Here is a 25,913-nt window from a genome sequence, read left to right as displayed (position 1 = left end):
AGCCAGGGAATTGCTCCTCCAGCCAGCCCCGAAACAGTGAGGCACGACAGAGCCGTCACACCAGCACACAAACATACAGTCAAGCTCAAGAGTGAAGTTCACTATGTTTGTAACACTCGCATCAAATAAGTGGTTACTCCAGATGATGTAATCAAAGTGCTGGAATCAGACTTCAGTGAGCGAGTTGGAGAAGAAGCAGTCATATACCCCCCCACCATGGGGTATACCGCCCTCAAAAGCCTGGGAAAATTCGTGTAGTTTTCGATTGCTCAGCGAGGTTCCAAGACACATCATTGAATGATCACCTTCTTACTGGACCAGATCTAACAAACAGCCTGGTGGGTGTTCTTTGCAGATTGCGTTCTTTGGGGCAGCCTCCTCACCTGGGTGTGCCAATTTTGGTCTCAAACACATAGCTCTAACCCGAACCCTAACCCTAACCCTAACCCTAACCCTAACCCTAACCCTAAGACCAGGTTAGTCAAGACACTGTGAAATTTGTTCAGCAGAATTTTTATGTGGATGATGGGCTTGTTAGTGTGATGTCTGACTAGGAAGCTTTGCAGTGTAGGCAAGTTAAAGCTACACAGGTTCATCTCCAACAGTGACTAAGTGTTCATCCTCCGTGGAAAACTGCTTATACAGCAAATGTGTCGAGACAAAGTTGACTGGGATGAGCCACTCCCTGAAGAGCTCAGATCACAGTGGGAGTTATGGCTACAAGATCTTCAGAATTTAGCTAGTGTAAAAGTTAAGAGATGTTATATTCCAGAAAGGTTCACAGATGTTGAGAAGTACGAACTCCATCACTTTTCAGACGCCAGCGTCACGGGTTACAGTGAGTGTAGTTATCTCAGAGCAGTTAGTGCTGAGGGAGAGGTTCATTGCTCGCTAGTGATGGCGAAAGTGCGTGTTGCTCCCACCAAGGTAACTACTATACCACGCCTTGAGCTGTCTGCAGCGGTGGTAGCAGCAAAGATAAGTGTCATGCTCAGAAATGAGCTTGAGATAGATGGTCTTCAAGAATATTTTTGGACAGACTCTAAGGTCGTTCTTGGATATATAAACAATGATGCCAAACGGTTTCACGTGTTTGTAGCAAACAGAATCCAAAGAATTAAGTCCATCACTGATCCTGAGCAATGGCAGTATGTGAAATCTGAAGATAACCCGGCGGATCACGCTTCTGCAGCTTGTCAGTTCAGATTGGCTCACTGGCCCAGAATTTCTATGGAAACAGGACCTACCTGCAGGAAATATCAAGGTGGGAGAAATCAGAGATGATGATCCAGAGCTACGGGAAGTTCAAGTTCTGAACACAAAAGCAAAGGAAGAGAAGTCTTTGCTTGATTGTTTATCAAAGTTTTCTGACTGGAGAAGAGCTGTGAAAGCCATTGCCTGTCTTAAAAGATATGTACAGCAAAGAAAGGGCCTCAAACCTAAGACAAATGAAACCACAAACATTGAAGAAAGACAGGAAGCAGAGCTTTTCATTATTAAACTGGTCCAAGAGGAAGCATTCAACTCTGAGATCAAAGGTATAAAGCAATGCAAGGAAGTAAGACCTAAGGATAAAACAAACAAGTTACACAAGCTAATTCCATTCTTGGATGAGCATGGTGTGCTCAGGGTTGGAGGACGTTTGACAATTCAATTCAATTCAATTCAATTCAATTCAATTCAATCTTTATTTATATGGCACTTTTCATACACTGGGCAGCACAAAGTGCCTCACAAAGGATAAAAACAACAAAGAGAAACAAGAGAATCAAGAAAAAGGACACACACAGATACACACACACACATGCATACACACACCCACACACACAAACAAGCTGAGCAGTGGCATGACAAGGTCTAGTCTTCACCCACATGTCAAGCATCCTGTCATTTTGCCTAAGACAAGTCAAGTTTCTTCTTTACTCATCAAGCATTACCACCAAAAGGTGCGTCATCAAAGAAGAAGCATAACGGTAAATGAGCTAAGATCAAGTGGAATATGGATCAAAGGTTGCAGCAGTGCAGTTGCCTCACACATCCACAAGTGTATGATGTGCAGAAAGTACAGAAGAAACACACAAGATCCAAAGGTGGCAGATTTGCCAGAAGACAGGATGGAAAGTGCTCCTCCATTTACATATTGTGGTCCGTGCTTCTCTGACGGAAGTGATACTGCCACTGTTGCTTGTTGGGTGTCAGGCTCTGGGATTCTGGAAAGCACTTTAGCTTTTTTATTATTGGACAGACTTCACAACAGTCCTTTTACAGTAATAGCGATATAGCAATAATGTGTTGCTTAATTATTTTACCCAAGACTGCAAACAGATTTTTCTATTTAAAAAAAGAATGAATTTTAAATCCATTTACATGTAACTTTGGTGTCATTGTATTTTTTTAGTTTAGTTAATTTATTTGAATTAAATGCATTTGTTGTTAAGTCATTATTATTATTACCCCTCTTGTTACCATTGGCTCTAAAATGTGACTTTTTTAGTTCCTTTTTTGAAAGTCCCATGACAAAATGAAACTGTCGACTTTGGAAAGAAAGCTGGGACTATAAAAGGGTGTGATGACACCAGTTTCATCAGTTCTCCTCCCAAAGGTTTGACTGAACTGTTCTCACTATGAAGCTCTACGCCGTCCTGGTCCTGGTGGCCGTCCTCTCCGTGGGTAAGGCAAATTGTGATTGATGTGTCATTAGATTACTCAAGGCAAGGCTACATTTATGGGATTACTACAAAAATGACTTGAATAGTCATAGAAGAAAGTGTTATGAGTGGTTAAATGCTTTGGGGAGTCTGGGGTGCTTTAAATCCATTGTCACCATTACGCTATAAATTGATTATGTGAAAATGTTTATTCACAGCTTCGGGAATAAAATGCTATGTTTGTAGTACACGTAACGACTGCCAGAAAGTTGATTGTCCTGCAGGCTCAGACCGCTGCGCATCTACGATGGTGAACGGTAAGATGTTCATCGCTCACCAGGATGGAAGACAACAAGCATTTCAAACCTGTGACTCATATGTTTCTGTACTGAACATTTTCCATCTTAACATTAAGGAGTCCCGATCAAGAGCTGCTTTGCCAGTTCTGGATGTAGAGATCCTATTAAGTGCTGCGAAGGGGATCTGTGCAACGGTGCCATTCCCACAGGCTCCAGCATCCTGCTTCTGCTGCTTTCCTCTGCCATCATGACAGTTTTTCTCTAAAATTGTACATGTACATGTGACTTTTGTGGGTCGAATCTTCCTGAGCACAGAAAGGTTTTTGAAAAATGACTAAAAAAATGAAGCACAAATACCACCCTTCAGTGCAGCTTTGGAGAAGAAATGTCATTAAATATATCCAAGCAAGGAATTTGTTTGATTGTTGCAGCATTTGGGGGGTATTTTTATGACTATGAGGAAGCGTTCATTGTATCGAAAACATCATATCAAAGGAATCCAATGTGAAATCAAGGCAACATGTTTCACCAGAGCAAAGAAACGTGTCAAAACAGATGTTGGCAACGTTTAAGTCTTTCTTCGCCCAGGAACTTGGACAACACTGTTGGACAATAATAACGCAACAGCAACCAGAATGACCGTTAAGAAGAAGCTGAAGAAACACATCCTTTCAATTTGTTGAAACAATGATAGATAGATAGATAGATAGATAGATAGATAGATAGATAGATAGATAGATAGATAGATAGATAGATAGATAGATAGATAGATAGATAGATAGATAGATAGATAACTAACTAACGGGCTAGAAATGAGCATCACACATACACTAGTGAGGAGACACACACTGTTTACCAGAATACTACACACATTAACAGCACTCACTCTAGAACTGAGCTGTATCGTGATACATTTGGAAACTGAGTGGTTTTCCAAGGCCTTTAACCCTCCTCAACACAGTTCATGCAGAGTAAATAAGCGATGAGCAGTTTCACATTTTGGCGCTGAATTTTGGTCGTGAACGGAGCTTCTCCAGAGCACGGTAGCGACATTAAACAGATAAAAGAGGGCATGCACTCTGGGCAGAATTATATCTCTGTGATGCATTTACTGCATGGGCCCATTCCTCAAACCACAATAGAAAATCGCACATTTTTTGTGCAAGATTTCTAAATGTGTGTCGAGGATTTTCTTCAGTTAACACAAAGTCAAAATGCTGCTTTTTAAGAGTTTAATAAGTCAGTGAGAACACATGCAACAACAGCATGCAGAGAGATCTCTGCCCAATGTAACAAACATGTCCCTTTTATAATGCTGAGCGACTCAGTACTTTTCCATCTACTTCATCGTCACAAGGTTAGCATGATAAACTGTAGCATTTTGAAGGTTGCTGACTCGCACATCATCATTTTCTAAGGAGTCTTTGTTCTACGACTCGTGATTTGTTCTACAACTCGTGACACCTCGTACACCTGCACAAGCATCATCAAATGAACTTGCCTGACCTTACTGGTTTAAATGATCTATGCTAAACAAAACAACATAAAAATAATTTCCTTTACATGTGATAAAGACACATCACACAGATGTATCATGCATCACAGTCTGCTCACTTTTACACACCTATTCCTCCCCCAGGTACCTAAACCCCCTATAGCACTCTTTGCCAGACTGTTTTTGTGCTCCAAAGACCTTCCAGGGTGGTTTTTAAGGCTGATTTCTCGGTATCAATCTTACCTGCTCCCGACCAGCCTGTTCTGTCCCCATCCTGGTAAACTGGCTTCTTCTGTTACTGTCTACCCGAGTTACCTGCAGTCCTGGATTTATTCAGCCCTGTGGATCATCGCAGTGTGGATCACTCTTCTGTTGCATTGCATTTGTGGGAGACCTTGCTGTGATCGGAAACTGTTTCAAGTCTAATTGTCTACCGATTGCACCTCTGCTGGCCGTGTGCTGCATCTGGGTCCTGTTGCTATCTGTGACATCATGTCCCGTCAACCATCTAGGAAAGTAGGACAACACTCAAGAGGGAGCAAGGGACGAAATACAACACAAAGAGCAAATTGTTATTTCTGTCGATGATCCTGAAGAAACAGGCGTTCTGACTGATAGCCCACCCTCAACAACCATCCACCGCCACCCCAAAGTTAATGGAGTCATAGTTGATGAAAGGATGCGTCCAGAGTGAGACTTGAAACCCAACACACCACCGTGGGGGAACTTCTGCGGGTCAAGGTCAAACTCTCCGTAGTCCGCAGTGTTTAACATATAATACAGGTGATATTTTTCTCCTAGAAAAGGTTTGCGCATACCCACCATGTATTTGTGAATAGACGTCACATCTGAGCCCACACACACTCTGTAGCTCAGCTCTGGCAAGACCTGCATCCCCTCTGGGGGTCTGAACGGAGAGTCTCGGTATCGGGCATGGAACCTGAACGTCTTGTCCTTTTCAGACCAGCCCAAATGAAATGGTACCGAGTCATTTATCTTAATGGCTGTTGCAGTTGAACACAGCCAATAACAGAGCAGTGATAACAGCAGAGAATAGGAGAGGGGGCGATGATATACCATAATATTGTTTACATTAAATGATAGTAGTCTACAAGTGCAGGGGTTGTGCTAATACTGAAGCCATCTGTGAGCACTGCTGATAAAAGCCGTGATTGAATCAATCATCCCTAAGGGGGCAGTCATGTGACTGTCTTCACTGGGTTTCCATTATCCCTGTCCCATTAGACAGCCAGCCAGCCAGCCAGCCAGCCAGACGTCAAACAACACAAATCAACACAAATCTACCTTGAGATTGTTTATTTTGTCATAGAATTCGCACCATGCTCCAACTGTACAAACATCCCGAGGCTTATTCTTAAATAATGTATTCCTCGTATAGGTTCAATTAGCTTTGTTGAAAACGTAAGAGTGCAAACATCAAGCAAATTGCTGTTCATCACTCTGCTGGATTCCCCCTGGAAACATTGGCATAGTTCAGTTCAGCTTATAAGGCAAATAATGTCACAAGGCAAGGCAGACATGAAAAGCACATGGGTAATCCTGTTGAACCAGGCAAAACAGTAGTGGACACAGAATAAATGCATTTCTTGCTGTGGTTTGAATTCTAACATTGAATGTTGTCTTTTAAACCTACCCTGAGCAGACAATTTATGCAGATTAAATAAGCAATGAGTAGTTTCACATTTTGGCACAGAAACGACCAAATGGCGCAATAGGTTAAAGTGTCTATTTAGCGGGACGCTCGTCCCAAATGTCACCCAATTACATCAGTTTATGTACACAGTGCATAATAAATACATCCACAAATCTAAAAAGGTGTGTGTGTGGGGGCAGTAGTGAATGGAGCTTCTCCAGAGCACGGTCGTGACATTTAACAGAAAAAGGAGGGCACGCACTCTGAGCAGAATCTATCTCCGTGGCTCAGAGTGCACATTTATTGCATGGGCCCATTCCGCAAACCATACAAAAGACAAATCATTAATTTGTCGTACAAAATGTCTAAATGTGACAAGCAAGCACGCATCACACAGATGCATCATGTCGCTTCAACCACCTGGGAAAGTAGGACAGCAGTGAGGAGGGAGAACTTTGGGCAACACACTAAACAGAATAAACATGATTCCACAGAGAACATTCCTTTCAATGTTTGTCTACACCTTATAAACAGAATCATTCAGCAGTGGCAAAACAAAATCTAGTTATTAAACGGACGACTGGTTAACATTTGTTCACTACCGACTGTGAAAGGCACATAATAATGAGGACCAGCTTTATGGATGACAGGTCACCAGAACCCCGGAAGGCATGACAGAAAAATTCACTAAAGGAAAACAAAAATACATTCCGTTTTGTAGAAGGGCCCATTTTGCAGGCCGTTATTCCCTTTTAAAAATAAACAAGCTCTCTCCACTGCCTGTGTGCTCAGCAGAATGTGCTGTGCCTGTGCAAATAGTCTGTTCATTGGTGTAGTGTTTCAGTGAACCCATGTAAAGAAAGCTATCTCATCCAGGTCCACAGGATAGTCAGTGAGGTACATTGGTCCTTTATCAAAATGTTCCCCCTTGTAGCTTCTCCACCGTCCGGCTGGAAGGTAGATGTCCCTTTCCTGCTTTCCTGGTTCTAATACTGGAGCCACCATCAGGTCGTCCCCAATCAAGAACTGAGAATCGATTTTATAGGCTGCCTCGTCGTCATTGGCGATCCACCACAGGGGCCTTATGATTGGATCTCCTGTATCTAGAACCTCACCTGCTAGTTCCAGAACCCTGGGGGCCACCAAATTCTCATGGAGCTCGGTGAACTTCTGTGCAATCTGCACCACCTGTAGATGAATATGCAGAAGGGACAGAATGAGGCTTAGCATGAGCTGTGTATTTACAAATGTCTTGCTGTTCACCTCTTCATCATAGGCCCATGGTGGTATGGAGAACTGCATAGCAGGCATGAAAGCAGACAGCTCCAACCACCGGATGTACAGCTCGCGGTCTGGCAGGCCGAAGTTACTGTACAAGTCACCTAGAAAAACAACACAGATGTTTGAGCTCATTTTTTAACTAGCTACTGTCTGTAACCACATTGAACACAGCACCCACCTGTGGTACGGTTCGGGTATGCGTTCCCTCCTATCATATCAGGTAAAACAAACTGGTAGCCCAAAATGCTAACCGTCAGAACGGTTGGGATGATGGACTTGAGGCCCAGTTCATAACCCCACACAGAGTCCCTGTCAATGATCCTGAAGAAACAGGAGATGTTCTGACTTTGGTAGCCCACCCTCAGTTCCGCTCGCTCATTGAACGGTATGGCCATCTCTGTGTAGCGCCGCGTGAAGGTGGAAGGGTCCGCCAGAGGGGCCGAGGTGCTAAACTGCCGCGGGAGGTAGTTTGTCTCTCCCGCATCGAACTTGAAGGAGGTCACGTCGTAGTTGTGCTTCAGCGTCCGGAGGTGCGACGAGTACCACTCGCGGGCTTTGGGATTGGTGAAGTCCAAAATTCCTCCGATGCCATTCCACCAGCGGACTAGAGCGGGCAGCTCACCGCTCGGCTCCCGCACCAGCAGCCCGTTCTCCACCGCCACCCCAAAGTTAATGGAGTCGTAGTTGATGAAAGGATGCGTCCAGAGCGAGACTTGAAAGCCGGCCTCTCTGAGCTCCTGAAACATACCGCTGGCGTTGGGGAACTTCTGCGGGTCAAAGTCGAACTCTCCGTAGTCCGCAGTGTAGCGGTCATCCAGCTCCAGATGGGAGCACGTGAAGCCGTGCTTGGTGATGTCAGCAGCGTAGCGTAGCAGCTTCTCCTGGGACACTGCCGTCTTGTGGAAAGCCCATGTTGACCACAAAGGCTTTTTGAACACCTCTTGAGACGGGACTTTGATAGGTTTAGGGAAATACCGACGGACCTGAGCAAACCGACAAGCAGGTAAACAGTTACTGGAGTTTTCAAGGCAGGAGCTTGTCTTTATCTGACAATGTCAACAGTTCAACATATAATACAGGTGATATTTTTCTCCTAGAAAAGGTTTGCTCATACCCACCATGTATTTGTGAATAGACGTCACATCTGAGCCCACACACACTCTGTAGCTCAGCTCTGGCAAGACCTGCATCCCCTCCGGGGGTCTGAACGGAGAGTCTCGGTATCGGGCATGGAACCTGAACGTCTTGTCCTTTTCAGACCAGCCCAAATGAAATGGTACCGAGTCATTTATCTTAATGGCTGTTGCATTTGAAGACAGCCAATATCGTTCCAAGATTCCCCCAAATGCATTCCGATTGGAGTAGACGTCGCTGGTGATGAAGGGCTGTGGTTCCTGCTCGCCCTGGAACCTGACAGGCCAGTACTGCGTCGCTGTCTCTGCCCCCCCGTACCAGTGAGAGCCATTATAGGCCATGGCGTGTTCCACAGACTGCTGGCTCTGCAGCTCCTCCCAGCGTACACGGTAACACATCACTGTGTCTTTAGGCCGAACTGTTTGTATAAAAAAGTTCAGCTTGCCAGAATTTGACTGAGTGCAGCTCAGAATATTTCCATCCTTTGAGCAGGAGTCCAGGTCCAGGGTGCCAGACCTGGAACAGAGCAGTGATAATATAAATAATACAGCACAGCATAAGAGAGGGGCGATGATATACCATAATATTGTCACAAAGTCATCAACCACTATGCGTTCTTCACGATAAGAACACTTGATGCAAAAAAACGCAGTAACAACACACAAGATACAGAAAACAATTGCTTACATTTTACTACACTACATTAAATGATAGTAGTCTACAAGTAGAGGGATTATGCTAATCACGTTACACTGCGTCTATGTTAGCATTGCTGATAAAAGACACGACTAAATCAGTCTTCCCTACGAGGGCAGACACGTCTTCACCTGCTTTCCTTCATCCACCTACTGAGAGCAGCTCTTTAATATAGATCAGAAGATAAAGAGGAACAACGTCATAGCAAAAAGTCACATCTTCTATGTTACAATGGCCATAGTTAGCAAACATGTTTCCTGTTCATTTACGAAAGTGTTTACTGTGAGAAATCACCAGATTGCTACTAAATAAACCAGTGATCCTGTTTTTGGGTCACTTTTTACTGCTAACATAACCAACACCATAATATAATAATATAAATATGTACCATATTACGCATATTCTCCCAAAGTCATGATTTTTAGTTGATGTTTATTCGTAAAAGTCCATGGAAAAAGATAATTCGAGGCATAATACACGTCAAATATGCTTATCGCAAATGTTCCATCACAGTGCTCTAAATTCTCAGTTCAACAAAATCATTAATGTAAATATTCCCTGTGTGAACCCACTTGAAAGCCATACTGAAGATGATGGCCCCCGCATGGTTATGAATGATGAAGCCATCCTTGTTGAGGTCCAACAGCTCCGTCTTCAGTAGCTGGGCCTTACGAAGGGAAGCTGAGTAGTAGCACCAGGAAACCACAGCAGCCAGCACCAACAGGCAGCCCAGCATACCGGCCAGCACCAGCGGCCGGCTTTCATAGGAGTGCTTCTTCTTCATTGGAGATTCACCCGCTCCTCCTGGAATCGGGTGATCCCCAGGAGCCCCTGGGACGATCTGATACATTTTGGACACCTAAGGAGGAGCCTGGAAATGTGACTTTAAAGCAGGGCGCACAACTAGAGGCTGGGATTCCAGAATCTAGGAACTCAAAGGTGCCTGATGTCGAGCTGCCGATCTCATTGAGGTCTCCATTTTGGAAATAGGTGTGACCCCTCAAAATCTGAAAGATAAACAGAAATAAACGGAGAGCAGGTCACTCACACACAGCATGCCAATGACAGAAAACATGTAAGCACAGTTATTATAAACTTTTTAATAAGTATACCAAAGGGTAGACACCCTCTAATTAACTGAGCGAAATGAAAAATATAAATATGGTTATACTTTTAAACCAGTCTATATGGTTACTTTAAATATTAAAGGTTCAGAATGAGTAACCAGGAAAAAGAGGAACACAAGTATGATTGTAAAAAGGCAAAGATATTCCCTGAATTACCACATGGTCAGCATGGTTACAGACTTGGGTAAATAACACTTAAGCTTGGCAGACCTCAAATAACTGTCCTGCAGTAAGCGGAGCCCGATCGTGCACACCACAACCATACTTAAAATCTGCAGCGGGGAGCATTCTGGTCCACAGCACTGTCACTTATTTCCCGATGAGGTTTATAGATATTGAGGTCCTGAATCTAAACTGACCCATATAGACAAACTGCTTATGCAACATTACGCTTCCAGACTCGTGTCAGCAACTCCACTAACAGCACGATGTAGTGATTTTCAAGTCAAATCATTTGTCACTAATCCCTGGATTACTAACTACTCTTAGAAATGTGTAGCAAATACTTTGGGAGTTCCTTGTCCAGCATGAGTTTTACCATGACTCTCATCAGATATCACTGTCAATATGGTTGCATCTGAATGTGTTTATTTGCCATGTGGCAACAGATTGTTGTTCCCTGTGCCATTCATGTTGACCTCGGTGCAGTGTGCTGTCCCCTGCACCGAGCTCACGAGCACACGCACGCTGTGACCCTTGTCTTGTGTCTGTGTTACTTTAACACGGCCGTCCGCTGATACTGGGATGATCACATTGATGGCGACGAGCAACAATCCCCCCCAGAAACACGAAGACAGCACCAGGACCAACAACCGACCACATTTTTCCGATGGAATTGTTTACGATCGATGGCTCTGGTTGACAATTCGGAGCTGTACTCGGACGCTGCATTGTCGTGTTGACAGCCGCATGGTTTCCAGACCGATTTGCACGTTTGACTCCGAGGACAGTTCTTTAACAGTTGTGTTATTTTAATATTTATGTGTTGCGCAGTAGTCATAAAAAGTGTCGCCTTACCTCTGACTTGGACTCTGTCGTGAACAGCTGTAAAGTGCCGCAGCACAATGCGCAGCCGCAAAGGAGCATTTAGAGTCCCGCCCAACCTCAAGCAAAACCAGACGCTGATTCGTCCACAACATCTGTCAGTCAAACTCTCCCACAGCCCAGTGACTTCTGGGAAATGAAGTATGAGAACGTGGTAGTTCGGGCAATATTAGCAGCAATTTTAGACGTTTTCGATGTAGCAAAAGTCGTTAAAATAGAAACAAACCCGTTTTGTTCTTTTTTTAATTTGGCCTTTGTGTTAGACGTTTGTAGCTATTTTGAAAATAGCAGTGTAATTACGACAATGTACCACAGGGTGAGACTAACGAGCTTTAATACGGAGACAGGACGTCGAGGAGCTGAATTTCTGGCTAAATCCAGCGATTTATTTACTTATTTTTCGAATTGTCTTTTTGTCGATACGCTTTTTTGGATGTTGTTCGGCTTATCTGCAATATAATGCCTCAATGCAAGGCGAGAACAATAAAAATCGCAAATTTATACGTACCCCGTTCCTAACAACGCGGAAAAAACAGATCTGACTACAGATCTAAAGATCAGAGGATTAAAGAGGCTTTGACATTTAATTTTAATGCTCAAGGGTGCTTTTGATTTAAATCTGCAGACACATTACAACCTGTTACGTTGTATGTGATCAGCTCTACATATCGCTGGTATCGATTCAACTAGCGAGAAAATCTAAAAATAAAATATACAAGGTAAATATGTTACTAATTCATGGGGGGGGGGGCGAACCACCGGTAATTTAATAGTTTCACTGACTTTGCTATTTACACTATATGTACATGTTTGAGTAATATGAACGGTTTTGTTTTATTTTATAAACTATCACTCCAAACTCCCAACCACAAAGCAGAGGACATTTATTTACAGAAAATGAAAAATTGTGAAAATGCGCCGAAGCCTCCTGCTTTCAGACCTCAATTCATTAAGAATAAATAAATAAAAGGTCCATATTTTACACATTACTAAGAGGTGGATCAAAGTGTAGATGAAGGATCATTTGATCACAAACTCGTGTGGCCCAATTGAAGACCCACTGAAAACCTCTGGAAGATGATCCAAGCATGACGGATGTTCACAAACCCTCAATCAAAGCCGAACTGCTGGAATTCTTGTACCAGGAATGGTTGAAAGTCACCCAGCAGCAATCAGAAAAGTTTATTTGCCTTTTGAGTTTTGTTGTTTTTTCCATGCTCGAGGCCTTTTGGCCGTCCCAGGACATAATTCTCCCCATTACAAAAACAGGCCTATTGAAAATGATTAGCCATTTATTGACATCTAGCACCAATGGCAACTTTCATAGTGTGTACAAAGTTAGGTAGGTTTAATAACACACAGTGAGGTTGCATTTGTATCTTTATTATACACTGCATGGCGATGCATAGGAATGATCCAGTATCAACTTGAATATAGACGGCGATTCAGCTGTGAGCACTGTGGTCTCATGACAAGAATGTTCTTGAGTTGAAATGCTCTCTCAGAACTTTGGTCAATTGAGTTTGAATGTTTTCCTCGTATCTATGGGTTTCCAGGAACGCTCCTTTATTCTAGCTTTCCAATTATTCCTCTGACTGGAGTAATTGTGGATGCCCATTACCCAGTTGGTTTGTCCCGAATTAGTGATTATTTGCAGGGCAACGATTAACCCCCTCTTTTATCTTCAAGTTTACATTCTTGAAGATTAAATAAATTGTTGTTTTTTTTGTCTCAGGCTTCCTCCCCTAAAAGTGACTCCAGCAGAAGAGATGCTGAGCTTTTTCTACCTGCTCTGCTGTGTCTCTGCTGTCAAAACCTGCCTGCAGTGTGACCGTAGGATCAGGCACCTGCACGACAACTTTATCCTGTCGGCCCCCTCCATAGCTGACCAGATTGAATTGAAAAAGATCTGTGACCATGCCTACGCCACCTACAAAGACGCCAGTCTGGAGCGAGAGGGGCTAATCGGTGAGACCCAACTTTTGGTTCAGCGCACCTTAGATCCTGGGATTACATTTTCAATATGGGTTACATTTAAAACCAAAATGTGTTCCTTCTAGATGTCACTACTTTGTACAGAGTCAGAACTGAGTATGAGAGCGAATTTGACCGCTTCTTGAAAACTCCCAATACTGGTAAGAAATAATATTAATGATGTAAAAAAAAAAAAAAATTAAAAAAGGTAAAAGTGGTGCATTCAAGACAGGAAAATTGCGAAATCATTAAAACCACGGCAAATAAGTGTCCTGTGCACACAAGATTGCAGATTAAATCAATGTTAGGCAATGACAAAAACTGTTTTTCTTTTCTTTTTAAGGATCTGTAACCTTTGGAGCCATCCAGATCTTTGACAAGGGTAGGGAGATCCTGGAAAAGCACTTGGACAAATTCATATTGGAAGGTAATCACATTCTGTCCACAGTGCTCCAGGGTGCTTCATTGTCAAGTCATTGTATTTTCCCGTGGCTCCATTAAATTCTCGCGCATTTCACTCTTGCAGGCTTGTGTCCTAACAAGTGTGGTAAGTACGCTTGGATTCCTTCCTATCTGTCTGTAAAGTGTACTCAGATGTAGCTCGTTGACCATTTTCAGGTCTTTTGGAACGACGGCTAATAGAGTGCTCCTCTTGCAAGACCAAAAAGCACACCTGCGCCTCCGGCCAGCTTGAGTGTGGTGGTATATCTTTGACTTTGTTTTTCCATATTTAGTGCACATTTTTCGTGCCTACCCAACACCCCTCCTCCTACCTCCGGGATGTGTGCTGGGAGCACTGAGTACATGCTGTCACGAGCATGTGAATGTGTCCCTAAGCGGGGCGCTGATGCTGCTGGTGCATGTGCTGGAAAATTTTGTAAAAAGATTATTCGTGTAATCCTGATGAAACAGAAACAGAGAATCGGTCCCTCTCTCTCTCTCTCTCTCTCTCTCTCTCTCTCTCTCTCTCTCTCTCTCTCTCTCTCTCTCGCTCCACTGATCCAGAGAACACAGTGCATGCTGATGAGGGGGGCCAGGCGGTGTTAAATTGTCTCGAACCATGGCATCGTCTTCTGAAGGGAAAACCAGAGTACCACTACTCCTGGGCTCCCAGTGTCCCAGGAACTAAAACGGTGTTTCTGACATTATTGGATCATAAACTTTGACACAAACACACACATTAGCACTTTGCTGAGCACTTTAGCGCCACTATGAGCTGCATATTTACCCAAAACTGCTCTAAATGTCATCAGCTGCTGTCGTGCACCTGTGTGCAGGCGAATGAAAGTGATTTTAAAGTCTTGGTCGTGACAGAAGATTCATCCCTGGTCTTAAATCAACTGCGTGTGGATGAACAGGGAACATATCATTGCTCTCTTCAGGATAGAAATGGAACAGTTTTCTACCAAGTCAAATTCCTGCTTAGTGGTAAGAAATGAAAAATAGTGCTAAAAATTTTAAAAATAAACTACATGTGCAAATGGTTAAAGGCTTAGAAATACAGTATGTAAACTTAAAACCAGTTTGGCCTGGGCCCAACCTTTAACCCTAAAGCATCAATCACACTTGGCACTTGAAAACCTAAAAAACACACAGGACAGACGTCCACGTTCCCAAATCTTATTGTGGAAACCCAGCAACTATTTTCTGTTTAAATTAATTCATGTAGAAAGGTCATCTGGAGACATCCGGGTTTTGGAAGGTTGTAATTTGTGTGTGTGTGTGTGTGTGTGTGTGTGTGTGTGTGTGTGTGTGTGTGTGTGTGTGTGTGTGTGTGTGTGTGGGTGTGTGTATGGTTTGTGTGTGGGTGTGTGTGTGTGGGTGTATGTGGGTGGGTGGTTTGTGTGTGGGGTGAGCGCTGGGTGTGTCAACCACTTTGATTATTTTTCCTTTATGCTGCTTCTCTTTCTTATATTTTATGTTTCTTCCATCTATAACTTTCATAATGTAAACGTGATGATGTACTAAAACCGTCTTGTGTTTGGAACTGTCAGACAAAAATACAGCCCTGAAGTGTGTGTCTGTTTTTATCACCACTATTTCTTCGCAGTTTCTCCTCTTCCTATCCAAACTGTCAGATCCTTCATCACTCTGCCTCCTCTGCCTCTTGAAGACGACTTCTACTTTGGAAATGCGGAGACCTTCCTGGTGCCTTTCCTGGCCGTCGTGACTGTTCTGAGTCTGACAGCTGTCGTGGGCCTCACCGTTTTCATGGGGTAGGTAACAGAAAGTAGGTGGAGGGGGCTGAACAACTGGCAGGAAGTGCGGAGACGAGAGGAAATAGAACAATAAAAAAACATGACAAACTAAATGATGCAAGGTTAAAGGAAGTGGCGTTTTAGTCATGAGGAGTGTTCCATTAAACTGACAGAAGATGATTTAACCGGGTGGGCTGTTTACACTCGAAGCCAGTCACAGCATTAAGCATCATGTTGTCAGGTGACATCATCTCTTCCAGGAAGTGATGCTGGTAAAAGGTGCAGCAACAGAACAGGTGTCATACTATTAAGAACACAAGCATTTGTGATATACCTGGAATGGTGCACATGTGGTCTTTAACAGGAATGAGTGTGTTTGGATTTCTGCAGGCTGATGGTGAACAAGTGGAGCGATGTGGAGGAGCTGGACCAAAGCAGCGTTTTTGCCTGAATGGAATGATGGCATTGTCACGTGGGTGTTTGAGAGAGGACTCAGGGGTGAGGTCAATCTCCCAGATTACAATGTTTTTCAGGAGATTAATGGCCCCGGCCTTCCAATTAATCCTGCCTAATCCCCTCTGGGCGTGGAGGGGGCAAAGAAATCCCACTAAATGTTTTCAACACAATTTCATCAAATGTACAATTTTGGTGTTTAAATATATTTTAAAATAAGGTGGTATTTTTTTGCGTTGAGGACAGTCATCACCGTGTTTGATACTCCTTTATTGCTTGTTTTCACTGTGACTCAAAGATATTCAAAGAAGGTGTCATCACTTCAAATACTCGTCTTCATCATCAACTTGTGCATCATGGTTGTGTCAGCGTTTGTCTTTTTCACCTTTCGCAGTTCATGAAACTGTCAATTACTGTAAGTGGAGTCGAAACCAGACGTAAAGAGCGATATAAAATGCTTACACGGGTAAGTTATACAGAGTTTATGAATTATTTATGAGTCACAACTGTCTGGAAATAAACAACTAAGTCAGATGTGTAATCTTTAATCATTGCTCAGGTTTTCCAGACAAAGTCCCAGCCAGTATTTGGAAACACGGATCACCAGTTAAGCCAAAGACGAATGGCACAATAATACAACCTGAAGGTTGCTTTGTGTCTCAACCTGTGGAGGCTGACATGGAGGTCTGACAGGATGTGTGAGGAGTGCTGTTTCTGGGCTTAAATGGGGGATGAAGGTTCCAAAGAAAACCAAGAAAAACAACATATTTGAGACACCCCCACCAATACAGTGCGTCACAGTCGTCCTTGATTGTCAGGTCTGCTGACAGTCATGAAGAGTGTGAGGGAGTGCTGATGAGGGTCTGCCAGCAAAGACTGGAGGGGGAGGGGAAGTGGGAAGATGAAAAACTAGTCAGATGTTCGAGTGGGAGACCTGTGTGGGATGACAGAAGTATTTTAATCTGGGTCAGAGGACGATGAAGAAAAAGATTCCATGTTATTTAACCTTTTCTGACCAGCACATTTCCAGTGAATGTAATCCAGTTCTAAAAGGATGCCTCACGTTACTATGGTGTTAAATGATATTACTAAAATAGAGAAATAGGTTTTCGAAAATACAAATATTACAAAATTGAACAAGTTTTTCTTCTTAATGTAATCACCTAAATTAAACTTCATTTTTCTATACCTCAAAAAAAGAAGAAACCCTAGGAAAAACCATTTAAAGCAAGGTTGTGATGAAAAAGCACGTTGCAGTTTATTTTGAGACAGTACTCTCCGTGGTACTTAAAAGAGCAGCCTCCAAATCACAACTGAGTAACATTTACTGACAAACTAACCACTTTCCCCACAGATCGGTGCTTTCTGTGCACCGACAAAACCTGCTCTGCTGGGAAAACCTCTGGATCACAAATACAGTCTGAAGGGAAAGTGCAGTCTAATCCGAATAGGTTCAGAACGCAGGTTCATTCTGACCATAATAAGGAAGTGAGGCCTCAATCTTTCCTCTGGAGGCTGATGTTTCACGTTTGGTAGTCGTGTCTTTCGCGTCATTCAGAACGAAAATAAGGGATGAACCCCAACGACCACGTGCGGGGTAGGAAAATCGGGGTTGACGTCAGTGTCCATATAAGGAGTGCCGGCTAGTCCATATTTGGGGATTCCGCCCGTGACGTCCTGTTACTGTGCTACACTGGGGGCGTGGTTGCCATAACCCCGCCCATCGCACAGCTGTTATCAATGAAGAAGTGAAACTCCAGATAAGACGATTAAACTGGACGGTGAATTAAACAGGAGTTACCCGAGCGTTGAGCACATCTTTTTACAGCAGCTCTGAATATCCGGTAAAAGTAGCTTTTCACGCACAGCGCTTGAAATTGTCTGGGGGAAATGTTTTTTTAAATGTTGCGTCTAAAGTAAAGGACTTAATTATCGAATCACCTTAAGACCTCTGGAAGTCATGGCATCTATCGAGCCGTTGGAGATAACTGGAAATGAGCTGGTTCACCTCCTCGGGAGCCAGCCGGACCAGTACCCCTGTGCGGGGTGCGTGGTGCTGGACTGCAGGCCGTTCCTGGATTTTTCTCTCGCACACATTTACGAGTCCAGGAACGTCAACTGGAATTCAATGCTGCGTCGCAGGTCCAAGAGCTCGGTGGTGGCTCTGGAGTGGCTCATCCCGGACAAGTCGCTCCTGGGGCGGCTGCGGCGCGCCGAGTTCTCCGCCGTGGTGGTTTTGGATGAGGGCAGCCGCTGCGTGAAGGAGCTGAAGCCGGAGAGCGTGGTCAAAATGCTGCTGAGCGCCCTGCAGAACGAGACGCAGACGCAGATCTGCTTTCTACAAGGTAAAAACGTGTTTTGTTTTATAGTGGGGGGGAAAAAAAAGGTTTTTGGCACGTTGATGACAAGTTTATTTATTCCTCAGTGAAACAAACCCACATTTTGTGGACTTTGTTGTCTCGTTTATTCATTTGAGTTATTACTTTTTAATGGACATTAATGGCATCTTATAGGCAAGCTTGTTAATAGTCTGACCTCCGTTTAGGTGGATTTGAGGGCTTTTCAGAGGCCTACCCAGACCTGTGTTGCCTCTCTGCCAGCGAGGATCCCGCAGTGGAGGCCGAGCCGACAGGGACAGGTCGAAGGACGCCAGCATATGACCGGGTATGGTCAATTCCACGCTGCAGTGGGTGACGCTGCATCAACAACAGCTCAAATGTCACGAACCAAGGTTCACTTTTCTAATGACCGATCTTCTGATCCTGTAAAGGATGGTCCCGTGGAGCTGCTGCCCTTCCTGTACTTGGGCAGCGCCTTGCACTCGTCGCGCAGAGAGACCCTCACCGCGGCGGGCATCACCGCCGTGCTCAACGTTTCCTCCACGTGCCCCAATTTCTACGAGGGGGACTTTGAGTACCTGCGGCTCACTGTGGAGGACAGCCTCGCCGCTGACATCGGGGCCTGCTTCTCCACAGCCATCGCCTTCATCGGTGAGGTTCCTCTGTGAGCCCCACAGTTAATGCCTGGCGTCAGTTAGGCTGGGGTCCTCTAGTAATTAAAGCAAAAGTTTCTCTAAACGGCTTTACACCTTAATCCATTTAGTCATCTTGTGGACCAACAGTTGTGAGGCAAAAAGGTTAAAAAATGCGTGTTTTTGCAATGTGCTGTGACCTTATGGATGTTTAATATATATTGACTGATCCCAGTAACAGTAAAATATAGCTCTAGTTTCTGCTGAATCAGTGTTTTCGCGTCTAAATCTCAAACCTGTGGACTCGCTGACCTTCTGCTGATCATTCCCCCCCCCCCCCCCCCCCCCCCCCATCTTGTCTCTTTTTGCAGACTCGGTGAAGCAGCGCGGAGGTCGGGTGCTGGTCCACTGTCAGGCAGGGATTTCCCGCTCTGCCACCATCTGTCTGGCGTACCTGATGCACACGCAGCGCGTCAAACTGGACGAGGCTTTCGACTTCGTCAAGCAGCGGCGTCAGGTCATCTCCCCCAACCTGGCCTTCATGGGCCAGCTGCTGCAGTTCGAGACCGACGTCCTCTGCCGTGGGTGAAGATCGGGGAGCGTCTGCTGCTACGCTTCGGCCTCTCGCTCTGCTCTCGTGCTCGACTCCCGGAGGAGGCGTCGGCTGTACCAGAGTGGTATCAGCGGCGCAGTGTGTGCATTTTTAAAAAGCACGCACGCTTCGCAGAGTCGGTGACGGTTGCTCTTGGCAACGTGTCTGCTGGGTGCACGGCTTGGAACGTAAACCAAAATGTGAGCAGTCAGAGATACTCTGAGATTATTTCCTCCATGCTTTGTACGGAGAAAACCCAAGTGTGACGTTTGACCTGTTGCCAGGGCTCCTTCTGCTTCGACACTGTTTGTTCAGTCTTCACCACTGGTGTAATATTTGCTTTTGTACCAGACGACATGGCGTTGGGTACTTTTTTATCTGATGGGCAGATGTAAAGTAACTGAAGCGGGTCTTTTGTTGTCTTGTATTATGTAAATAGAAATCCTATTTTTATATTTATTATATTTATCAGGAGAATTCTGATAATGATGACTTTGAGCACTTTACACTGACAAACTGAGATCCTGTAGTTCATTTCACTGCAATAAATCCTGCTGGTGAGCACCCGCACACTGGTTTGATGTCTCTTTTTATTCCACAACAGATGGTAAGTTATTGTAGTTTCTAAAAGCACCTGAGGATGATTAGATAATGACTTGTGACTCATTTTAATAAGGCATATGTTTTTGTAGTGTTTCTTTCCTGACCTCGTGTGGTTTATCATAATTTTCAGTTAAAGTCTTACTTTTACATAAACCCTGGAAAAATTAAAGAGAATTTTCCCCTCAACAGTAGTTAATAATTAAATGACACGACAAACAAAAGGAATTTACTTTTCCTGTCATTCAGTGGAGCTCTGCTCTGAACAGTTTATATTTTTTTAACAGAAATCTCTGGAATTTTTATTGCAGCACTTTAACTTATCTGAGAATTTTTGTACACCGCAGGATGTGATGTGTAAATCAACACATGTAAAAACTTAAACTGTTCTCTGAAGGGGAGCCGCCGTCATTCAGATCTAAGAACCGTGCAGGCAAAAAGCTATATATATACTGTATGTGCAAATATTTGAGGTATCATTTTAGCTGTGCGTATCATGGAAACATGTGAGTAAAAACAGGAAGAGGTGGTCAGGTTGTTGTGACAGATGGTGGATGTGTGTTACCATGTGCTACTTTAAAATTTCTGTCATTTTACACATTATTAGTAGCTGTTCTACAATCAGATAAGCTACAATCTACGTCAGAGTTAGGCAGTTATGGCCTTAACGATGAAACATACTTAACAAGCATAGATTGTGAATGCATCTGCCAAATATCATTTAACAAACTTCGTAATTCTCCTGACATTACATTATAACTAGTGAATCCTTTGCTCTTGTTACTCTGTTGTTACTCTCTGTTGTTACAGGCAATTCCTCCTTGAAGTGTTTTCAAAATCACATTGAGCTTTTGCTTGAATCTGTGTTAGTAGCTGATTAAATCCACGGGACTGTAAAACCCTGATTCTCCAAATCCCCCAAAACACACACACAGTTCTATTCTTTTAATACTTCCTGTCTTAACAGAGCCAGTACATGTACAGGCCTTTGAGCAAAACAACGGACGTGCTTCGGTGTTTTACATTCTTTAACGTGTGAATGCACGACAGTTTCCCTCCTTCAATATGATTTATATAAATTATTCTCTAATATCACCTTGTTTTACTTGATTTCAAAATGAATAAAACTCGACACATTAATGTTGTGGCGCTTATTTTATTACGGGAGCACGGTGCCCTCTGGCGGTGAGATTTGGAATAACGAGAGGACATTCACTATCCAGTAGAGGGCGCTGTCAGACTGTTTCACGACTTACTTACTTACTTACTTACTTACTTACTTACTTACTTACTTAGCTATTTACACACTCCAACTATTTATACACATAACCAAACGTTTTCTTTTTCTATACTACTTTCTATACTACTTCTATACTAGAAGTAGTATAGAAAAGTATAGTATTCTCCTACTTAGCTTCATTTCCACATCTATCCCACTTGCTTTTGCGAATCAGTCAGCCTCAGTGAAAATGTGCAAAAATCATTATTTACGCTCCGCATCCCGACTGAAAAACAGACAAAATCAGATTAGGTTAGCCTGGCAACGCTGGCGTGCATCAAGGCTTCATCTGTGTGTGCGCCTGTGTGTCCCTGAAGATACAGTTATGTGGAAAATTAAGACACCATTTGAAAGCCTGTTTTTGTTTGTTTGTTTTACATTTGTACACACGGATATTTACATGATGTAACAATGCTGAGAGATTTAAGTACTATAACTAAACAGTTAAAGGTCTTTTTAAAACCTTCAAATGTTCTTTCTTTGTTTTTGATCAAATATATATTCACCATACAACAAGGTTCCTCTGCATTTTGAGGGAAATGTTCCCTGTTAAAATGTCATTTAGTTCAGTGTGCCAGGGACTGGTGAAGTGAGAGTCAACACCATGATAAACAGAGCTGTCTCAGGCCATCAGGCAGAAGACGGGAGCAGCTTGTGTGTCTGGAAAAGGATTTGAATAGATCTCAGAAGAATTTAAAATCAGCATTTTCACTGGCTGGAAAACAACCGGAGGACATTTAAAACACCTTCCAACATGTTCACGTCTGGCCATCCAGGCCATTTCACCCTGGGAGCAGCCAGTAAGGTGCTTAAAGAAGTCTTCCAAACCCCTAAAACGTCACCGCAGGACCTGCAGCAGGCTCCTGCTGCCGCTGCTGTGAATCCGAAGGGGACTGCACATGGGAGGCGTGCAAGGAGGAACTCTTTGCTTTCTAGGAGAAACATGAAGGCCCCGCCTGACGTTTGCCAGAGAGAACTGAGACAAAGACCAGCACTTCTGCAATGATGTCCTCTGGACAGAAGAGTCTAAAATTGAATTATTTGGACAGAACAGAGGTCATGTTCGGCGTAAACTGAATACAGTCTTCCAGGAACAGAAGCTCATGGCAGCTGTGAAGCAGGAGGTGGAAGGATGGCGGTTCGGAGATGCTTTGCCGCAGCAGGACTTGGCCTGCTCCCCCAGTCAGAGGGTTCCGGAGGACCGTGTGAGACCATCTGCAAATAACCGGACAGACCGGTTGAAAATTAAGAAATGGAGCCCTGATCCCATTGAGGTGCTGCGGGCTGGCAGGACGCCTCTCAAACATCTCACGGCCACACGGGTCCTGTGTCGAGGACGGAAGCAAACGTTCAAATCAGCCAAAAGCCAACGTTCATTGTAGCCGCAGTTACATCACTTCCTTATCCAGAGATAACTAAAAAATAAAAGATTAGTAACCTGCCTTTGCCCATTTGCAGCGAGATAAGCTCCAGCACCTTCTGGGGCAGAAGGGAAAGATTTGTCAGCACAGTTTTGAAGAATAAGAACTGACTTGTTTTACTTTTTACCTTGAGCCTCACTCCCGTGTGTCTGATCCCAACCCGTAGTTCTAGACGAGCCAAGCTCGCTCTTGACTTTAAAACATCTAGCTGGCCCTTAAAGTAATTTCCTCTTGTCAAAATCCCTCTTCCCTTTCATTCTCCAAAGCACTACATATGGTCCACGAGTACCCAGAGAAAACAGGAGGCAGAGACAGGCCAATAATTCAACAAAGGTATAAACTGCGAGCCTACAAAGGGCAGGTGCTGAGCTATTATTGATCTGGACAAGCGGCGTGACGTGAGCAGACTCCCACCGCCCCGCATTATGCTGACTCGCAGTGATCAGGCGCTCATTTGTCTTTAAAGAACAGTTCTCCTGGCGTCTCACGCCAACGTTCTTCTACTTTTTTGCAATTAAACATAATGGTTTTGCAAAGCGCATTAACTTATCTGGAGGCGGAGTGGCCCTTTCAATCCCGGAGCAGACGTTTCCAGTTAGTGCGTGGCGACAGTGGCTGTGACCACTGGGAGTGATGGCAAAACTTCCTCCCTGCTCATGTGTTACCTCAACTTTTCAGCGCATCCTCTTACACAACAAGCACTTCAGGAGTGATGAGAACACTGTTTCCCTCTCTGCATAACCTTGATGCCAGTGACACACCCCTCTCCCCCATAATGCATTTCCAGCATGTTGCTAAGCAGAGGAAACAGAGATACTTGTTTGAAGTGCTCTCTCCGACTAAAAGCTTTATACCCTTTATCTTTATATTTAGAATGTGTGGTGTTGAGGGGGAAAAAAACCCTACAACATTACTGCTGCTGGCTTCAGGTCACACAATCACAGGGCTTCCAATTGTATTTCTGAGCCACTCTTTAAAGCTACAATGTGTGGGAGACGGCACTAGAAAAACAAGTAAACAGGACCTCCTGCCTCCTCCACACACCATTCATAAGATTGTTTGTGTGTGTGTGGACCGGTGAGCTGTGTGTTTGTGTTGCGAGACGCCATAAACTCTGGCAGAGTTGGGTTTTTTCTTTCATTTACACAGTAAAACAGTCAGCGGGACACATTTGTTTTACTCAGTAATTGAACAATTAGGTACTTGAACTCAGGTGGGGGAACAAACTGCGAGGGAAGCTGTTGATGCCTGCACTTTGGTGGAGGGGGGAGGGGAGGAGGTGTCGCCGGGGGCATCACGCAGAGGGTTTTTAGAGGAAGTGAACGCCGCGCTGTGCGTAATCACAGAGATGGAGGGGGCCCCGCGTCCCTGCCCTGCACAAGTGGAGGAGGTGGGAGGCGACACGGAGACGGCTGAGCTTCGCCGAGCCGTGTTTGTGCACTGTTCATGTGGAGAACGCAGCCTTCTGTGGGAAATTGTTGCATTACATCACCATTTAAGTAGATATTAACAACGCTTCTAGAATCCCGATCCACACCGTTCAAATTATGGATCCAAACTGACCAACCACAACTTAAGGAAGTAAAAATATGCAGCAGCTAACGTAAGTGTTTGCATGAATATTCACCCCTTTGAGGGGAAATTTGGGTTCCTGCCGAACGTGGGGCAGCCGTCTGACTGCTTATTACCAGTTTATTACGCACATACTGACATGGGTCCAGCTCCACGGGGCCTTCAGCCATGTTGCCACTCTTAAACACCCGTGAAGATGAGGGGAGGTATCAGTTCATCCTGCCTGTTCTCCCACCACTAGGTCCTCTCAAACCGTCCACACAGAACAGGAATGATCAGCCAATGGCAGGTAGGTGTGGGAGTCTGCATAGGAGAGGCTACTAAGGGAGGCGAGGGTAGTCAGAGGTGGAGACTCTGCACGGTGCTGCTGTTGTCTCATTTCTCCTTTCGTACATATTCCAAGGTCACCTTTAGGGAGGTTTGGCCGTCAAAACAGCGTCTGGGCGCTTTGGGCAATCGAGTACTGTTCTTTTAAGGACAAATCAAGGTGGAGGCAACATCACACTGCATGTGTGGATGAACTCTGCCAATGTGGTCGGGCAAAACAAAGAGAAGAGTCTGAAGGATAATCTCATTCAGCCTGCCAGAGAAGTACAGGCTCTATTTTCTGATGCAGAGGAAAATACACAGAAATGGATTAAAAGCAACATCGGCCTGAGTACTGAGTACTGAGTACTGAGTCAAACCCGGACGGACCTGTGACAGGCAGCCAGAAAAGCAGAAATTATCCGCAGATGAGTTTTAAAAAGGAATAAAACTCCTGTGTGCAGACCTGTAAACCCATTTAAGAGCCCCCACATGGACACATTTGGGTTTCTGAATACAAAAAAACAACAACAAAAAGAAATTTTGTCTGAGATTTAAATGTCCAATTTGCGAGACCACTTAAGATGCCTACAACATTTTATTTCATTTTTTTCCAGGGAAACAATACTTTGTTTGTGTGGCTTTTTATTTAAGGTCTGTGAATAAGCCTCGGGATAATCACCCATCTCTGCTGGCCACATTAAGCTTCAGACAGCCAACGTGACACACTGGAATGCAGTCATATCTTACCTCTAAATGCCGTGTACACCCTCAAGTGTTGGTCTTAGAAAATGCTCTATTAAATAAAAGAATAGGCGATGTCGATCATCAGGGTGGGTAGTTTAAAAAAACGTGCCTTAGAATTGTATTTATTCACTAGCATGCACGCTTATTTAAAGGAAAAGCTCTGCTTAATCATAGAGGCATATTTGTAGTGCAAGTAAGGGCGCTCATTAAAAACACTGAATGATTGTTATTTTTTAAGCCATTGAAATGAACACCCCCTTCTGACGCCCTTGCTGATCTCACCTGGATACTTGAGCAGTCGTCCAGCTGGACATTTCCATGTCGCGCATCATTTTGGACTTAATGTGACAAAAAAGGGTGGGGCTACGGGGGCATAGAGAAAGGTTCAAGTACGCCCACAGCTCCAAAATGACATCAGCGAG

General features: G+C 44.1%; 4 protein-coding genes across 7 annotated transcripts; 3 read left to right on the top strand and 1 right to left on the bottom strand.

The window, feature by feature from the left end:
- The first annotated feature begins 2,529 nt into the window (after positions 1–2,529).
- On the top strand, positions 2,530–3,360 carry LOC105419336 (three-finger toxin MALT0070C-like). Its single transcript, XM_011620835.2, has 3 exons — positions 2,530–2,670; positions 2,867–2,965; positions 3,064–3,360. The coding sequence occupies exons 1-3, from the start codon at positions 2,625–2,627 to the stop codon at positions 3,210–3,212; spliced, it is 294 nt and encodes a 97-aa protein (XP_011619137.1). The 5' UTR covers positions 2,530–2,624; the 3' UTR covers positions 3,213–3,360.
- A 2,384-nt stretch (positions 3,361–5,744) lies between these two features.
- On the bottom strand, positions 5,745–11,504 carry LOC101078946 (myogenesis-regulating glycosidase-like). Its single transcript, XM_011615908.2, has 6 exons — positions 11,352–11,504; positions 9,780–10,214; positions 8,496–9,027; positions 7,556–8,360; positions 7,360–7,478; positions 5,745–7,284 (listed from the first exon to the last, which is right to left on the bottom strand). The coding sequence occupies exons 2-6, from the start codon at positions 10,055–10,057 to the stop codon at positions 6,937–6,939; spliced, it is 2,082 nt and encodes a 693-aa protein (XP_011614210.1). The 5' UTR covers positions 10,058–10,214; positions 11,352–11,504; the 3' UTR covers positions 5,745–6,936.
- Positions 11,505–13,043: 1,539 nt separating this feature from the next.
- Positions 13,044–17,114, top strand: izumo1 (izumo sperm-oocyte fusion 1). Of its 4 annotated transcripts, XR_003886701.1 has the most exons (11): positions 13,044–13,346; positions 13,439–13,513; positions 13,696–13,779; positions 13,879–13,899; positions 13,971–14,054; positions 14,358–14,485; positions 14,606–14,780; positions 15,403–15,568; positions 15,941–16,048; positions 16,398–16,469; positions 16,563–17,114. XR_003886701.1 is itself a non-coding variant. In XM_029830020.1 (9 exons), exons 1-9 carry the CDS (start codon positions 13,148–13,150, stop codon positions 15,999–16,001), a joined length of 993 nt encoding a protein of 330 aa, XP_029685880.1. In that variant the 5' UTR covers positions 13,046–13,147; the 3' UTR covers positions 16,002–16,244. The 4 variants fall into 4 exon arrangements, 3 of the variants coding, with proteins under 3 accessions (XP_029685880.1, XP_029685881.1, XP_029685882.1); XM_029830020.1 differs by lacking the exons at positions 16,398–16,469; positions 16,563–17,114 and having other exon boundaries at positions 13,046–13,346; positions 15,941–16,244; XM_029830021.1 differs by lacking the exons at positions 16,398–16,469; positions 16,563–17,114 and having other exon boundaries at positions 13,049–13,346; positions 14,630–14,780; positions 15,941–16,239.
- Positions 17,115–17,750: 636 nt separating this feature from the next.
- On the top strand, positions 17,751–20,138 carry dusp2 (dual specificity phosphatase 2). Its single transcript, XM_003975160.3, has 4 exons — positions 17,751–18,348; positions 18,549–18,667; positions 18,774–18,993; positions 19,346–20,138. Exons 1-4 carry the CDS (start codon positions 17,964–17,966, stop codon positions 19,561–19,563), a joined length of 942 nt encoding a protein of 313 aa, XP_003975209.1. The 5' UTR covers positions 17,751–17,963; the 3' UTR covers positions 19,564–20,138.
- The last annotated feature ends 5,775 nt before the right edge of the window (positions 20,139–25,913 follow it).

The sequence above is a fragment of the Takifugu rubripes genome, chromosome 21 (assembly GCF_901000725.2).
Source record: "Takifugu rubripes chromosome 21, fTakRub1.2, whole genome shotgun sequence".
NCBI lineage: Eukaryota > Metazoa > Chordata > Actinopteri > Tetraodontiformes > Tetraodontidae > Takifugu > Takifugu rubripes.
Note: the sequence above shows the minus strand (reverse complement) of the source record. Positions and strands in the feature narration are given on the sequence as shown.